General features: G+C 44.6%; 1 protein-coding gene across 1 annotated transcript; it reads right to left on the bottom strand.

Annotated features, from left to right (window-relative positions):
- Positions 1 to 559: 559 nt before the first annotated feature.
- Positions 560 to 5506, bottom strand: LOC137044734 (serine/threonine-protein kinase pim-2-like). The gene is made up of 10 exons (XM_067420995.1): positions 4868 to 5506; positions 4339 to 4602; positions 3896 to 4186; positions 3529 to 3735; positions 3299 to 3393; positions 3096 to 3146; positions 2513 to 2894; positions 2228 to 2407; positions 1885 to 2024; positions 560 to 1595 (listed from the first exon to the last, which is right to left on the bottom strand). Exons 1-9 carry the CDS (start codon positions 4893 to 4895, stop codon positions 1891 to 1893), a joined length of 1632 nt encoding a protein of 543 aa, XP_067277096.1. The 5' UTR covers positions 4896 to 5506; the 3' UTR covers positions 560 to 1595; positions 1885 to 1890.
- Positions 5507 to 17576: the final 12070 nt, after the last annotated feature.

Here is a 17576-nt window from a genome sequence, read left to right as displayed (position 1 = left end):
AAAGGACAGGAACCTCAAATCTTACCATGCTTTTACCACAGTATTGGTAGTTTTAATGTGATTAATTTGTTGTAAATAGACAGTAACCACGACACTTACCATGCTTTAAATGCCTTTCAATGTAAAATCCAAATATTTTTGGATCAAAAGTAATTTTTTCCTGTTATACAGTTACAAGAAAAAGTATGTGAACCACTTGCAGAATCTGTGAAAATGAAACTGTCCTGAATAAGATATTTTACTGTTCTTTTTGTTGTTGTTGTTTTACATATGGTCCACAGAGGAGCGTAAGCTAAAGCTGCCAGGGAAGAAGGCAAGCATGAGGCAGACTCAATGGATACCCATGACAGGGCATCAGATCCGGGATCTTCGTAGAGCCAGAGCAATATAGGGCGAATATTTTAAGGCCAAAAAAAACACTGGAGGAAAAAAAAGACATTCCTCCCAGTGGTTTAAAACGTTACTCATTCTAGCGGGTTTACCATTTTATATAAATGAGATGAGAGCACTGTCCAGCCTACGAAAAAATTGTTTGAAATATCGTTTTTACAACTCTAGCATGAAAGAATGCAAAGATATTTACATGGGTTGTTGTAAATCGTGGCGAGAGATTGCTCAAAACTGTGCATGTGTCGAACGCCTGTGTAAGTGTACGAGTCAAAAGAAGTATACTTTGCAAGTTCAACATACAACTTATACTTTTATTCATAGGGGTCATATATAAAGATTCAAGTCAAATTGTATTTCTATAGCACATTTAAAAGCAACAGAGTTACACCAAAGTGCTGTAAAGTAAGACAATATGCAAATAAAAAGAAAGCATAAAAAGAAACAAGGCAGTTACAAAATATAAATACATTAGACCTGATACAATCCGATCCAAACAATAAATGTAAACAAAAATCCAATATTGATCTAATCAAAAGCCAGAGAGAACAGATGAGATTTAAGAGCCGATTTAAAGGGGTACTTCAGCGCTGGGAAGATGAATCTGTATTTAAACTAGGTCATTAAAGCAGCACTTGGCAACTTTTGCTCTCGGGGTCCCCCTACAGTTGGGAAAAAATAATGTCCTCAACTACTGTCGTAAGCTCTGTCATCCTACAACAGGGGATGCCATCGCGCGTGCATTTGTTGACATGACAACCCTGATAGCCCTGAACTAGTATTACGTGGGTCGTCTCATAACCCGCGGACCCCGTATGTCTATTTAATGGTCGCGGGTGCGGGGCGGGTTGTAAAAATATATACAGTGGTGCGGGGCGGGCCAAATAACTTCATAAAAGCGTCCCCGCGGGTTGGTGCAGCACTAACAGTTCCCCTGAACACTGCAGGAGGAGTTCATATGCAGGTGTTCTTCTGGTGTCGCGTGTGAAATGTCTTCATCCCAGTCAGTGGCATATGTTTCAGCATGTCATATGAATGCCAAATAATCACGATGCTCACGTTTACAAGCCAGCGTCATTATAGTAGACTATAGCCGGCTCTGATCTCTGGTGTGGCGGCTTGAGTTCCTGTCAGGTCGGGGTCGGACTTCGGGCTTCAGGTCAAGTCTTGAGCTCAAGCTCTCCACCAAGGACAGCAAGTGTTATTTCCTGTCCAATACAAAGATTATATGAACATGTGAACTCATGAATGTTTTTTTAAGAGCTGATTTACAACAGAACCGAATTCTTGCAATTGCATCACTGATTGTTATTTTCCTGTTTATTACTGTGGAGCCGCTCTGAAACAATCTATTGTATAAAACGCTGTATAAATAAAGCTGACTTGACTACAACCTGAACATTACAATGAACACAAATTTAAAAACCTCACTACCAATCATCCAGAATTGAAGAAAAATGATAATAATCCTACTCTGTCTGTTACACTTCCTCACACCTGAAATCACTGATCGAGTGAATCTTTTCTCCTGAACTTCTCCAGATCATTTCTAATCCATTCATGTTGTAACATCTGCTCTAACGTCGGTCGTTTAGTTGGATCCCGGGTTAGGCACTGGCTAATCAGATCACTGCATTCTGAACAAATTTATTAAGGAGAGAGCTGGTTAGTCATGACCACGTGACACGAATGTTTGCATCTACATGCAAACAGCATCTGATGAACAATAAACTGAATGTATTTAAACTTTAAAAAAATCTTACTTCACCTTTACCCGTTTCTGAACAGAGCTTTTGCTTTATTTGTGTGTTTATCAATGTAGTCAATAATTTTCACTCACCTTTGGATAAATTGGAGTTCTGAAATTTAACTTTGGCTTGTGTGATTTCCATTTTATTGCCAAAGGGAGAACATGCGTTCACCATCTCGTACAACAACACTCCTAGAGACCAGACATTTGTTGGGACGGCGTGGAATCGAGATTCTGTGAAGACTTCAGGTGGGCAGTAATCCAGGATTCCTGTAAGCAAGACATTTGCGCATCGTTGAGCTTTTTTTTTTTTTTCAAAGCATCAAATAATCAGAAGTCACTTCATCCAGGTTTCCACACTCCAGAAATACTCACCACGGTATAGTTTTCTCTCGTAGCCATCAGCACAAAGTAGCTGACCGGAGCCAAAGTCTATCAGCTTGAGCTCTAAAGTGTTTGTCTTCACCAGGAAATTCTGTACATGAACGTCATTATGAAAGACGCCATGCTCGATGCAGTGTTGTACTGCCAGCACAGCCTGTCGCATGATGACCCGTGCTGTTGTTTCATCCATTTGAGGATCGCGAATGATGAAGTCCAGCAAGCTCTCGCAGGGTTCAGGGAACTCCATTATGAGACTGAATGTCCGAGGATGTTCGAACCAGTCGTACAGGCGTATGATGTAGGGGCTCATGGGTTCTTGCCTCATCATAAGCAGCAGCGCCACTTCAGTAACGAGAGGTTCGGGATGCCCAGGCTAGAGAAAAGCAGTAGACAGAAGGTTAGCTGGCATATCATTTTTAAATGTATTTTTCTTTGATCTTTATAGATACGATCATCAGAGCCTTTCCTGGTTTATTGATCTATTACATTTACACCTAATGCTTCCTCCAGCTGTACTGACTACAGTAATCAGCACTTTAACAACAAATACACATTCAACTTTTGACCAACTTACAATATCAAGATAATGATTATTGTCAATCTTGCTCATCTGCTTGATGGCAACCTGCAAAAAAAAAAAAACTGTGTTCAATAGCAGTGACAGTATTCAAGTGCCATTTACGATTTGAGCATCTAAGTATTAACCCATCTGTATTAAATATGTTTTGATGCATGCAAGAGCAAAATTGTTTGTACAGTTCAGCAAGATTGCTTTACCTTTTTGCCATCAAATTTCCGTGTTCCCTTGAACACTCTTCCGAATCCTCCGGATCCAATCATCTCTCCCACGTTATAGAGAGTCTCAAAGGAGTCTGAAAAACAAACAGAAAAATATGAGAAACATATGAGCTTGCTAGATCCTTTGTTTTGTATTAAAAATATCAGTGCGAACAAAGACGATAATACTGTTTAAAACAATGTTGGAGAAATAATGTCTGCAGATTGACCATTATTTGGCTTGACGCCAGAGTGATCTGGATCAGGTGCTGATGGACCAGGATCGGGCTCTGGCTCCAGATCCGCTGGAGGAACAAAAGGCTCCACAACATCCACAGCACTGAGGCAACAGCAGAGGAGCGAACGCTTCGTAGCCTTCCACGCGTTCCTGAGGAAACGACCAATTCCTTTCCTCTTCTTACATACTGTTGGCTTTTCTGTAAGACAACAAAACTGAATTATTAGAAACATCTCCGACGTCAAATTAGGCAATGATAAAATGACGTAAGTTACATTTTACTGTTAAAATTGTCACCAGTAAAATTAAATTCAATGTGACTGTACACTTTACACCGCACAGCATTATTTCAGTCTCACCTGTTGAGCTCTTGTTCACTGGGGAAGCCTCCGTAAGGTCATGTGAAGTCTCCGCTGGCTCGACGGGAACTTGACCTGGCAGCGGAGGGCACGTCCACTCTTCGAGGCTGTCGGACCTGGACAAACAACAGTCGCTGCAACTGCCCTGTTCGTTTCGGCTATCCGAACTATCGCCACTCCACCTCCAGTCGACGATGTACGTGCCTCTGCTGCTGAGGCTCAACGTCTCTCTACAGAACCGCCTCACTATATTGTCCTCAGAGAGGGACAAAGATGATGTGGACATGACGACTGGTGAAGACATTTTCAATAACATTAATAATCAACGTCAGTGGTCACATCAAATTGTTACTTTATTTATATATTTTTTTCAAATTTCTATTTTCACTGACTCATTATTTGTTTACTGAGCCATAACTTCATTAGTAAAAGCCTATTCTGACCTCTGCGAAAGCGGTTAGATGAAGTGGACGGGCGTCCATCATCTTGGCTCTGCCGGCTGCCGCTCTGCCACTCCCTCTCCCTGTCAGTCGGACCTGCGGACACAGAAAACTCAGAAGACTGAGTTGCTAAATGTGTAGGCTGGTCCTGGATCCGTGTCTGGGTCGGGTCTGGCAGCGGATCCTGATCACGGTCATCAGTACCGGGTCTCCAAATCTCCTGACCAGCCGTCTGAGAGAAGGTGGCTCTCCTGGTTATGGAGCGGCCTGAGGCGGGAATATTTAATCACATAAGTTCTTCATGTTTTACAATAACCAGAGTGGTCAAAAAGTATTCAATTACAAATTGTTACTTCAGTTTCTCAAATTGAAAAGTTGATTTCAGGAATCAAATACATGTGATCACTTTACCAGCAAAATTGGGGGATCAAATGCGTTACCTCACACAATTTTCTTCACATTAATGTAGTCAATCATTGTACAACATCATAACATAACATCACATAAACAAATGAAAAACTAAAGCATTCACCTCCTCTTTCATCCATCATATGAGCCATCGACAACCTCCTCCAATCTGCAATAAAATCAATACAAAACACAAAACACAACACAACACAATACAATACAATAAACTCTCCTCAAAAATACTCCTACCAGAAAAGAAAAGAAAAGAAAAAATAAATAAACAAAACTCAAAGCTCCTAAATTAAGAAAAGAACAATAAGAGAAAAATTTACTTAAATAATAAGAACTCAAACTCAAAAATATAACTCTGTGTAAAGGATATATCCTCCGATGTTCTTCCAGAATAAAAGTCTCGTCTCAGGAATCTCAGCTTCAAAATCTCAAGGTCAGCGCAGAAAATATTCAGCAAAAGTTTGTGAATTCGCCTCGTCTCTCTCAACAACAGATCGCGATCGGTGCGCGAGTGTATATGAGTCAGAATTCATAACACGCGTCGCCATAGCAACTAAAACTCAAATCATTCATATGAGCAGAGCGCGTGAGCCCGCATCGATCTGAACACATTTATTGAATCGTTACAGAGTTCATTTTGACGCTTTCTTTAATAAAAAGTTTGATCCTGTTTAACTGACTTAGTTGAAAACTTTAATTCAGTGATTCCTCTGCATCATCACTCAGAAATGCTACATTTCTCTCCATCAACATGTAAATACTATTTATTTATTTATTTATTGTTACCATATTTTGCTATATTATTGCATATGAATAAAAATGAATAATGTTTCCTTGTTCCGGTATATGGTATATGCGATCACAATAATGAACTGCACAAAATTGCTATCGTGACACTTCAAAGAACCGTGAATAATTATTTATTAAGAATTATTCAGATTTGTAGATTGCACTTTAAGAATACTTCATCCATCAACTGGTTAAACGAGCAACAGACACTGATGTAAAAACACCCAAAGAGCATGAGCGAAGGAGATTTTTTATTAATTTTTTATTTTATTTGTATTAAACCTTAAAGTAACAGCAAATAACAAATTAACATATAACAATCCACCAACATACATTGAAAGATGAATTTAACAAATAAAATAACACTTAATTTCGTATGAGGGACACAGTAAACATATGATAGGCTACATAAAATTATAATAGTAAGAGAGAGAGAGAGAGAGAGAGAGAGAGAGAGAGAGAGAGAGAGAGAGAGAGAGAGAGAGAGAGAGAGAGAAACACAGGAGAGTTTATGATTTAATATCTGTAATGTGTTAATCGCTTTTTTGTTTCTTTAAAATGTACATAGGGAATCTGCAAAACTTTTTAATTCAGAGCTAAATTAAATTAAATTTGGTTTTGAAGCTGTAAATTTAGACTTGTGGATATGGCCTTTTCCAAGCATGCACAGGGTTTTGACTGCATTATCTACAGGAACAGATCCAGTGTTAGAAAGCAGAAATAAGACCATTTCTGCTGTAATATCAAAAAGGCTACCAAAGGATGTAAAAATTGAAATCTCTGTCCAAAATGATATTGTGATGGGACATCTAAAAAAGCCACAGATTCATTTTCAGATCCACAAAAAGAACATTCAGGTTGAATATCCAGTTTTTCCTTTAATGTTGTGTATTGTAAGGATGATTTAATAAGATGCAAAAGCTTAGGTGATATACCATTAATTATCCTCAAAAACTCTATACGAGTTATAATAATATTGTTTTCCTTAATGAATTTTTCATAACTAATCATATTTCCGGAGGTCTCTATGAATTTAGAAATAAAGATTATATTCTTTTCAAAACATTCTTTGTTAAAAATGGTCCTATTTTTATACAAAACATATTGATTATTCCATACAATACATTTATGCGGTAAAAAAATTATGCTTGAATGGCAATTTCCATGAATCCAGTGCCTGCTTGTGAAAATTTGCTAAATTGATTGAGTGAAGGAGATGCTGAATGAAAATATATATTCCCACTCTCTGACAGCAGAGGGCGCTGATGGAACAGCAGAAATGCAGCCGTTTCCCAAGGCAGGGGCAGCTGAGCCGTATAAACGTTTTATTATTTATCCTTTATTCCAGTTACTTTATATTTATATGGCCTTTAGATTTATATATTACTGCAGGCATCAAAAAAATGTAAATATTTTTATTTATTTATTTTTACCATATTTTGCTAAATTATCACTTGTGAATAAAAATGATTAAATAATGTTTCTTTGTATTAGTTTAATGGTGATTTTTTTTAGTTCTTATAATTTTTTATAAGTATAATTTTTTATAACTTTTTTTCAGGGTATTAAACTGTAAGTTTATATGTGTGTTTTAAGTTTCATACTTCAGGCTTTTAGAGCACATATCCTATGATATTATTGCTGAATAATATTTTCAAAGGCAGTCGAGCTGATCTTCCAGAGGCCGAAAACCGATGACGAGGGTCAGGGGTCGACATGTGCATGGGACCATACAGAGGTCTTAAATTTATACATCAATTTTTATACAAAGATCCTTATTTATTTTTTTACATCAGTCCATATGTGAATGTTATCTTCAGCTAAAACTATTGTAATGGAAATCAAATGTTTATGGTCTCCAAAAAAAACAAAGCAGTTGGACGAACCCCTTGATGCTATTATGTTTGGACTGAGGACCAAAAAACAGATGACAACAAAGTTCCCTTTCGAGAGAGAGGTTCCTCGTATTGCGTATGGGGAAAAACTCCTTTTCTCGAGAATGTGAAGCAAAACTTTAATAATAAAGGTATCTATGTAAAGCGCAGTGAGCTGCACGGCCATAGCCCGGCGCGAGGAGTGCTCTGATTGGCCGGGCCGCGGCAACTGCAGGAACCTATGGTGAGGCGGCTGAGAGGAGCGAACCAATGGGGGCGTTCCAGAGAGACCCGGAAAAGGGGGCTAAAAATAGCATACAGGAGGCTATATAAGACCCTGACTCACCATAGGTGTCAGATTTTATCTCCTTCAGCGACACCTTCGCTGACCTCCGGAATCAAGCAAACCGCCGTCGAAAACCAACCAGCGGAACATTCCTGCAGCCCTGAGGACGCCGGATTCCCTCCGAGTCTCCGCCTTCAGCCACCTGCGTTCCTGCTGCGCCATCCGGCGTTATATATATACTTTATACTGTGTGTCTATGTTGAGTGTTGTATGTGTTTGTGTGTGTGTTGCCGCTGCAGCGCCACTTCTAGAGCTTACAGGCTTGTTCTATTCGAGGACTCTCTCGTTCCGCCGCGTCGTTTAGCGTCGCGGAAAGAGGGAGCTCTTCTCACTCTCCCTCTTCTCTCGTTCCGTCGCGCTGAATAGCGCCGCGGAAAGAGAGAATGTTAGAGGACATGAGCACTCAAGCCGAAGCTCTCTTCACTCTTCCGCCGCCGCGGCTCTTCTTCCGCCGCTGCCGCAGAGTTGTCCTCACTCTTCTCTCGTTCCGTCGCGCTACAGCCGCGGACAGAGAATACTAGAGTGAATAGGCGAACTCGAGCCGAAGCTCTCGTCACTATACCGTCGCGCTGAGGAGGCGCCGCGGACAGACGGAGCTTTTCCTCACTCTTCCTCTTCTCTAGTTCAGCCGCGATATCGCTGCGGACAGAGAATACTAGAGTGAATAAACTAACTCGAGCCGAAGCTCTCGCCGTGCTGAAGAAGCGCCGCGGACAGAGTTTTTCCTCACGCTTCCAATTCTCTCGTTCAGTTGCGCTGTCGCCGCGGACAGAGAATACTAGAGTGAATAAACAAACTCGAGCTGAAGCTCTCGCCGTGCTCATTCTACCGCCGCCGTGCTGAAGCGCTGCGGACAGAGAATACTAGAGTAAGTTAAACGAGCGAGCTCGGGCTGTTGGGTATGTCAAGAACAATGTCGCTGCAGCGCGTGCTTACTGCCAAGGAAGTTGTAATGGCTGCCTTGTCATGATAGCGCGCGCCCCTTCCACAGCGCGTTGCTGACTAGAGCGCGACTTACGTCATAGCACGCGCTCACTGTCAGAGCATAAGGGCGTCGGAAAATGGCTGCCAAGCTAAGCCCTTTTTTCACTCTATCACTTCCAGTCCCCTTTATTCAGGTGGCTGGAAAGGTTTTTACACTGTAGACAAAGTGTCCACTACACAGTGTGCACCCCTACATAAGCACTGTTAATTCAGCCTCACAAAATCACAAATAAATCCCGCCGCGGCCAGATTACACCATATAAAGTCAACTAGCCTTATTGCAGTCAACTAGCCTGTAGTCAAACACGCTTGTCTGCATGCGCGCTTTCAGTCTAGACTAGAACATAACGGCATTGTGGAATGGCTCACATACCACCCGCACTTCCTTACATTCTCCCAGTTCCCTTAAGTTAAGTGACTGGAGATGAAATATTGCAGTCAACTAGCCTGTGTTAAACACGCTCGTCTGCACACTAATGCTGTGTGCGTTTACCCCTGTGGATTTGCTCACTGGTTTGCACCGTGGGTATTCTACGTAGGTTGTGCGCCACTGCACATTGTTTACACTACAAAAAAAAAAAAAAACCTTTCTATGTAGGAAATGTGCCCCCTTTACAGTCTGCACTCCTGCACCCAAGCACTTTTCACAAAGTTCACTCTCGCACACACAATATAAATGTGAGGCGCGCGCCCACTGCAAAGCCTGCACCGCCAAAACTAACACTATCCCCACAGTGTTACAAGCAGTGTTACAGCACAAGCAACCCGGCTAACAGGCCCCTATTACTAAGCGGCCAGCCCCCGAATCTAATTCAACCCCTGGCTTCACGAGCCCAGGCCTGGCAGGCCATTCCTGGTAAATAATATTGGGTGTTGAACATATAAAACGAGGTTCTCGCTACAGTTTTGCTCGCAGACCCCGCGATTCAAGCCGTGGTCGAGCCCTCAGTAAGAAGCAGTGTCAGTCACGTGCTTCTCGCTGAGGCATTGAAACTGTTAAAGGAGAGAGCGGCGGAAACAGTACACCCGACGCTAGCGAGTCAGGTTTTTACTGTCACTAATTCCTCATGCCGAAAATGGATGGCGGTCTCAGGCCCATTTTCCAGACATCTGAACAAAGCACTTATGACACGCTCGTTTCAAGGTGCTGATGGTGAAACAAATCCTCGCGCACATTCGCCCCGGGGATTGGGTTTTCTCAATAGATCTGAAAAACGCATACTTCACGTTACGATAACGCCCCCACCCCCACTACAAGCCATTCTCGAGATTCGGGCAGGCTTATCAGTACAGTCATTGTCATAGACTCAAGACTCAACGAGCGTCTTACGTCATAAGAACCACCACGTCTTGATAACATACATAAAATCGCTAGGGCAGCCGAGATCAGACTCTCTTCACTGCATGGCTAAGCATCTCCTTTTATGGGCAGAGCACAATCTGAGCTCCCTAAGGGCGGCTTACGTGCCAGGTATTCTGAATCAGGGTCCGGACATGTTATCCAGAGGACCCATGTCCCCAGGGGGATGGTCCCTTTACCCGCAAACGATTCAGCTCGCACAGCACACGCTGCCCAATATTTTTTTCTGCAAACGCAGGGATGCCCTGGCCCATGTTGGCCCAGACTCCCTCTATATGCTCCCTCCGATCGCGATCCAGCTGCAAGCCTGTGGTTTTTAATAGCCCCACTTTGGAAGAACCGCACATGGTTCTCCAAACTGTTTCAGCTGTCAGACACAGCCCCATGGCCTATTCCGCCAACAAAAGGGAAGATCTGGCATCCCAATCCCGAGCTGTGGGCCCTCCACGTATGGCCCATCAACGGTATACGGGAACCTCTCTGACAAGTTATGAACACTATTTCGGAAGCTAGAGCCCCTGCTATCTGGCAGCTCTGCTTTGAAGTGGTCAGTGGTTTTCTAACTAGTGTGCTACGCGAAACATCGACGCACACTCATGCGAACTGGCGGAACTGCTCGCTTTCTCCAAGAGCTAATGGACGCGGGTCGTCCCCCCTCCATACTCGGGGTGTGTGTCTCCGCCATAGCAGCTAGCCACGCTCCGATCACGGCACATTCACTAGGGAAAAGTGATCTTATTGTGTGTTTTCTTAAAGGGGCCAGGAGATTCAGCCCGCCTTGCCCCTACCTCGGTCCCTATTTGGTCCCTCGCCATGGTTTTGGAGGCCGTGAAGGGTTCCCCCTCCTAACCACTTCAGACCACGAGCTTGAAGCACATATCACTCAAAACCGTTTTTCTCCTGGCTGTGGCCTCGGTTAAGCGAGTGGGTGGCTTACCTGCACTCTCCGTGAGCCCTTCCTGTCATGAGTTTGGGTCCAGCAACTTCAAGGTTGTGCTCAAACCGAGGCATGGTTTTATGCTGAAAGAGCTATCAACCCCTTCAGTATGCAGGTCTTTTCACTGCTTAACCCGCGTCTTAGAGAGAATAAGACGCGAACCTATTCTGCCCAGTCAGAGCATTGAGATTGTATCTAGAGCGCTCCGCCCCCTTCAGGCAGTCGGATCAGCTCTTCATTGCTTCGGTGGCCGCACTAAAGTAGGGGTGCACCGATCCGACTTTTTCAGTCCCGATATCGATACCGATGCCTGGGCTTTATGTATCTGTCGATACCCGATACCGATCCGATACTATTGTTAAATTAATAATAAACTGTACACCTTCCTTGAAGAGACTAAAGGCACCAGACTTTACTAAATCAAGATAATAAGAAAAAATAACAAAAACAATTGTGCATTCAAATCTAAAATATAATTTAGGGCTCGACATTAAGCATGCTCATGTCTCTCCTTCGGATAAGTAAAATGGTCATTCACTTGTCCGAGTAAAAAATGTGCTTGTCTGGAAAAAAAGTTAGATTTGTGTGTGTGTGTGTGTGTGTGTGTGTGTGTGTGTGTGTGTGTTGTAAATATAACTTATTCTGAAGCAATATTCACTCACAGTCAATTCACTCACAGTCAGTGTTCAATCAGCTTTGACATATTTCAAATCTGCATATTTGTGATATTTTACCTTTATAAAGGGCATTTTCCCCTAATCTTACTAAATATAAGCTATGCTTCAGGTTTCATATTATATTCTTAAATTTGATCTATACATTAAATTAAAATAAGACACTATAGGGATGTTACCAATCAAATTAAATGATTTACCCAGAAAAATTACTACTGCATTAAATAATGTTATGTGATTTGTATTTTTGAATAAACAAAGTAAATGTTGAAAAATATAGGAAACTAAACCACCAGTAGGTGGCAGTAGGTGAGTCTTAATGAGTGAGTCATTGAGTCATTAATTCAAACGATTCATTCAAACGACTGATTCCTTTGAATGAGGCAGTCGTTTACGAACAGGTTATTGAATCAACCACTGAATCATTCAAAACACGTGAGATGTGTTATGGTTCTGCTGTTTGGAACTTTTTTTTGCTTGGAATCTTTGTTTGGAACTATTTTCGCAGCTGAAATAGAACAAAAAGACTCAATATTGCATCTAAAATGTAAGTAACTAATGTTAATGATTGTTTATGGAGCTGTCATAGGAAATCAGTGACCTTTTTCAATCGTGATGGTATTCAGGAAAACAGCACATTTGGTTGTGTGATGTTGTTTAACTGTATCATATGTTATAAAGATAAAACGTAACATTTTGAATGTTTGCCGAAATTACTATGTGTGAACGGCACTTTTTTTATTTCTCCTCAAGATGTGCGAGCGTCAACAGCGTGTCGTTACCGTCAGTTCATTACATTAGCCTTTATCCATATCCACTATCAGTCACTTACACTAAATTCATCCTTTGCATAGTGCAAAGTCAGTTGCTGAGCTGTATTGTCCACTCCTTTAGTGTTTGCTGAGCTGCAGGTATGCAGCGTGCTTTTTAACATGGTGTTTCTGGATTAAACTGGTAGTATTGCCGACAGACGAACTAGTTGGCGTGGTAAGCATAAAATATCTCTACACATCCGTCTCTCTGGCTCGCTCCATGTTTGCTTCGAGCATGCGACACACGTGAAGCTGACGAATTACGTAGTTCTGCTGCAACAAACACCTGGATCGAAAAAAAAAAAAAAAAAAAAAAAAAAAACACCTGGATCGTCCTGTGGATCTGTTCATTTTTCCGATCCCCGATCCAGCTTTGTCGTCAGTATCGCGGCCGATATCCGATCCTAATATCGGATCGGTGCACCCCTACACTAAAGTTTGGGCTGTCATGAAACAGACTCTCACACTGGATAGTGGATGCAGTCCCACTAGCATATAGGTCTAGGACCTAACCTGTCCTACAGGCATTAAACCCCACTCCTCTAGAGGCATGGCTTTGTCTTGGGCTTGGTCATGTAGCACTTCCATGTAATATATTTGTGCGGCGGCAGGCTGGGCCTCTCCGCCCACTTTTATCAGATTCTACAATTTGGAGGTCCCAGCTTTACAAACAGTGCTTTTTTCCGTCTAGGGCGCTATCTGCAGCCCTGGCAACACGATTGCTTATTCCGCTTATACAGAATCGTTCATAGCACCATTACACTCTACCTTAGATCCGACTATGTCCGGTCAGGTGTTCAAACGAACCGACTCTTCCGGTTCTTTCATTCTCCTTTGAAGCCCGTCTGTGTCGGTCTCTCTAAGGTTTTTTGACTTTCCCTCATTCAGTTGGGGATTTTGGGTGTCACATGCCTGTCCTGTCTTGTGTGCACATGTGGGTTCTGTCATGTCTTGCATGTGCTACTGTCAACCCCGCCCTTCTTGTTATCTGATTATTGGTTTATTTGCCCCACCTGTTCTCCCTCATTATCTGCCTTGTTTGTTCCCTTTATAATCTCCTTGTGTTTGTCAGTCTGGGTTGGATCCATGTGTAATGTCTGCGTCTTCCGTCCTCCCCGTGATTCTGTTGGTTTGTTTAAGTTTGTATTTATATTATTCTATTATTTGTTTTTCCCCCTCGTGGGTTTTGTTTTGAGTTTATGTTTTGTTTTTGTAAATAAATCATCTTTTTTCTGCACTTGAGTCCTCGCACCCTTTTCCCTTGTCTGTGACGTGACAGAAGGATCCAACCATACAATGAGGACTCAGCAGAGAAGTTCTCCCTCGGTGCCAGTCCCGGGGGTCCCGAGTCCGGGAATCCCGAGTCCAGACATGGCCTGGAGGGCTGTTATGGGAGGCTTTGTGGTGGCAGTCCTGCATGCTTGGGAGAAGCACAGGGTGTCATCCACAACTCCGGTGGTCCCAGTTCCGGTGGATCGTGTTCCGGTGGTCCCAGTTCCGGTGGTCCCTGTGCCGGTGGATCGTGTTCCGGTGGATCGTGTTCCGGTGGTCCCAGTGCCGGTGGATCGTGTTCCGGTGGTCCCTGTGCTGGTGGATCGTGTTCCGGTGGTCCCTGTTCCGGTGGATCGTGCTCCGGTGGTCCCTGTGCCGGTGGATCGTGCTTCGATGGTCCCTGTGCCGGTGGATCGTGTTCCGGTGGTCCCTGTGCCGGTGGACTCCATTCCGGTGGTCCCGAGTCCGGAAACGGCCTGGAGGGCTGTGATGGGATGCTTTGTGGTGGCAGTCCTGCATGCGTGGAAGGAGCACAGGGCTTTATCCGAAGCCCCGGAGGCAGTTCCGGTGGTCCCAGTTCCGGCGGATCGTGTTCCGGTGGTCCCTGTGCCGGTGGATCGTGTTCCGGTGGTCCCTGTGCTGGTGGATCGTGTTCCGGTGGTCCCAGTTCCGGCAGATCAGGTTCCGGAGGTCCCTGTACCGGTAGATCGTGTTCCGGTGGTCTCTAGTCCGGTGGATCATGTTCCGGTGGTCCCGATGCCGGTGGTCTCTGTTCCGGTGGATAGTGTTCCGGTGGTCCCTGTGCTGGTGGATCGCATTCCGGTGGACGCCGCTGGGCCGGAGATGCCTCCCAGGCGTCCTGCTCTCACCGCACCTCCCAGGCGTCCTGCTCTCACCGCGCCTCCCAGGCGTCCAGCTCTCACCGCGCCTCCCAGGCGTCCAGCTCTCACCGCGCCTCCCAGGCGTCCAGCTCTCACCGCGCCTCCCAGGCGTCCAGCTCTCACCGCGCCTCCCAGGCGTCCTGCTCTCCGTGCGCCGCTGAGGCGTCCTGCTCTCCGTGCGCCGCTGAGGCGTCCTGCTCTCCGTGCGCCGCTGAGGCGTCCTGCTCTCCGTGCGCCGCTGAGGCGTCCTGCTCTCCGTGCGCCGCTGAGGCGTCCTGCTCTCCGTGCGCCGCTGAGGCGTCCTGCTCTCCGTGCGCCGCTGAGGCGTCCTGCCCTCCGTGCGCCGCTGAGGCGTCCTGCCCTCCGTGCGCCGCTGAGGCGTCCTGCCCTCCGTGCGCCGCTGAGGCGTCCTGCCCTCCGTGCGCCGCTGAGGCGTCCTGCCCTCCGTGCGCCGCTGAGGCGTCCTGCCCTCCGTGCGCCGCTGAGGCGTCCTGCCCTCCGTGCGCCGCTGAGGCGTCCTGCCCTCCGTGCGCCGCTGAGGCGTCCTGCTCTCCGTGCGCCGCTGAGGCGTCCTGCTCTCCCTGCGCCGCCCTGGGTGCCTGAACTTTTTGTTTTCCTCATGTGTCCCTTGTTGACCCCTCCCTTGTCTGTTCCTTCCTTGTCTGTTTCTCCTGTCCCTCCCGTGCCCCCCTGGTCTGTCCCTCCCGTCCCGCCCTGGTCTGTCCCTCCCGCCCCGCCCTGGTCTGTCCCTCCCGCCCCGCCCTGGTCTGTCCCTCCCGCCCCGCCCTGGTCTGTCCCTCCCGCCCCGCCCTGGTCTGTCCCGCCCGTCCCTAGTGGAGCGTCTGGTAGCCGCTCCTTAAGGAGGGGGTAATGTCACATGCCTGTCCTGTCTTGTGTGCACATGTGGGTTCTGTCATGTCTTGCATGTGCTACTGTCAACCCCGCCCTTCTTGTTATCTGATTATTGGTTTATTTGCCCCACCTGTTCTCCCTCATTATCTGCCTTGTTTGTTCCCTTTATAATCTCCTTGTGTTTGTGTTATGTTACGGGCTCTGTGTAAATTTTCTTGTTTGTAGCCTCTAGGTGGCCTTGTGTGGGGTAATTCCCTATTAACGGAATTCCGTGATGGCGGGCGTCTCATTCTCTCTCCATCTCCGTCCCATCGTCTCTCGACGCCGCTCTCGTTTCACCTTGAGAGCTTCGCCTTCCTGTTATATTCTAGCTTAGTTGTGTTTATGTTGGTCTTTGGAATAGTTTTGTATTTTGTTACTTTTCTTATTTTGGTAACTGGTAGTGGTTTTTGTTTAATAGTTCACGTTTTGTTATTTAGTTAGAATAGCGAGGGAAGCAGATGCCCGGAAGACTCACCTGTTCTTTTATCGCGAGCCAGGTAAGAACTGCTGGTAAGAACAGGTGTAGGCAGGGGTCTGTTTCCTTAGCTGCGCTACCAGCTTACTATTGTTTATTTATTTCTGTTTGTTGAGCAATGTTTTGTTGATACATGTTGTATTCACTTATTTTTGTTGATCAGTAAATGTAGGCGCTTGGGCGTCTTAAACCGTGATCTCTTGTCTGTGGGTTATTTATATGTTCGGTCCATTCCCTTTAATTGTTTTCTAACAATAACGAGCTATTTCTTGGTGATGGGCCGTAACATATTTGGGGGCTCGTCCGGGATCTGAACGATCTGAAAAGATCTAAAAGATCCTGATAGTGCTTTGTTTTCGCGCAGCTTCGTTTGATCGTTGATCTGTCTGCGCGCTTTGAATTCGTTACTTAGTAACTTCATAATCACAGATACTTGATTTGTTTTGGCTCGTGTGGTACTCTTTATTTATTTTTTCTCTAATCCTATTAGACGTTAATCGATATCATGTTTGATTTAACGAAATTTATTGCGGATCCGACGCGAAGTGAGTTGTTTCAGATCAATAGAGTAGACCTTATGAAAATTGCTGCTCATTATGGGGTCAGTTTTCGTAGTACTATGTCTAAACGTGAACTGCAACTCTTGCTTACTGATTCGTTATATAATCAGGGCGTCTTTGGTGAAGAGGAAAAATTGATAGAGAATCCTGAATTGGCTGAGGTTAGTTCAGGAGATCTTGCATTGCAGATTAAAAAACTTGAACTGCAAGCTGAAGAGCACGACAGAGTTTTGTTAAAAGAGAGAGAAGAATGGGAACGTGAGAGAGAGAGACAAAGAGAGCGTGAGAGACATGAATTAGAGCTGAAAAAGCTTGAAATGGAACAGGCTTGTCGACTTAAAGAACTTGAGTTAAAAGCTCGTGAGAGGGGAGTAACAGATGTTCCCGTTTTTGACGTGAGTCGTAACATTCGCATTGTTCCTCCTTTCCGAGAACAAGAGGTAGACAAGTTTTTTGCTCTTTTTGAACGTGTTGCCACAAACATGAAATGGCCGCAAACATTTTGGCCCATGTTACTCCAGTGTGTTTTTGTGGGTAAAGCTCAGGAAGCTTATTCTTCTTTGTCAGTCGAAGAGTCTCTGGAATACGAACACGTAAAGGCAGCTGTTCTTAGGGTCTATGAATTAGTCCCTGAGGCATATCGCCAGAAGTTTCGCAATCATCGAAAAACTGACGAGACTTACGTTGAATTCGTTCGTGAGAAGGAATCATTGTTTGATCGTTGGTGTTCATCGATGAAAGTGAAAACTTTTGAAGAGCTCCGCGAACTGATTCTTTTAGAAGAATTTAAGAACTGCCTACCAGAACGCGTTGCCACGTACATCAATGAGCAGAAAGTTCTAAAAAGTTACGCTGCTGCTGCATTAGCGGATGAGTATGTGCTTACACATAAGAACGTGTTTAGTTTAGCACTGAAATCTCCATCTGTTAGCAACAGTTTTAGATCGTTTAAACGTAACTTTG

This window comes from Pseudorasbora parva, chromosome 17 (assembly GCF_024679245.1).
Source record: "Pseudorasbora parva isolate DD20220531a chromosome 17, ASM2467924v1, whole genome shotgun sequence".
NCBI lineage: Eukaryota > Metazoa > Chordata > Actinopteri > Cypriniformes > Gobionidae > Pseudorasbora > Pseudorasbora parva.
The sequence above is the reverse complement of the archived record's forward strand: the minus strand, read 5'-3'. Positions and strand labels throughout refer to the sequence as shown.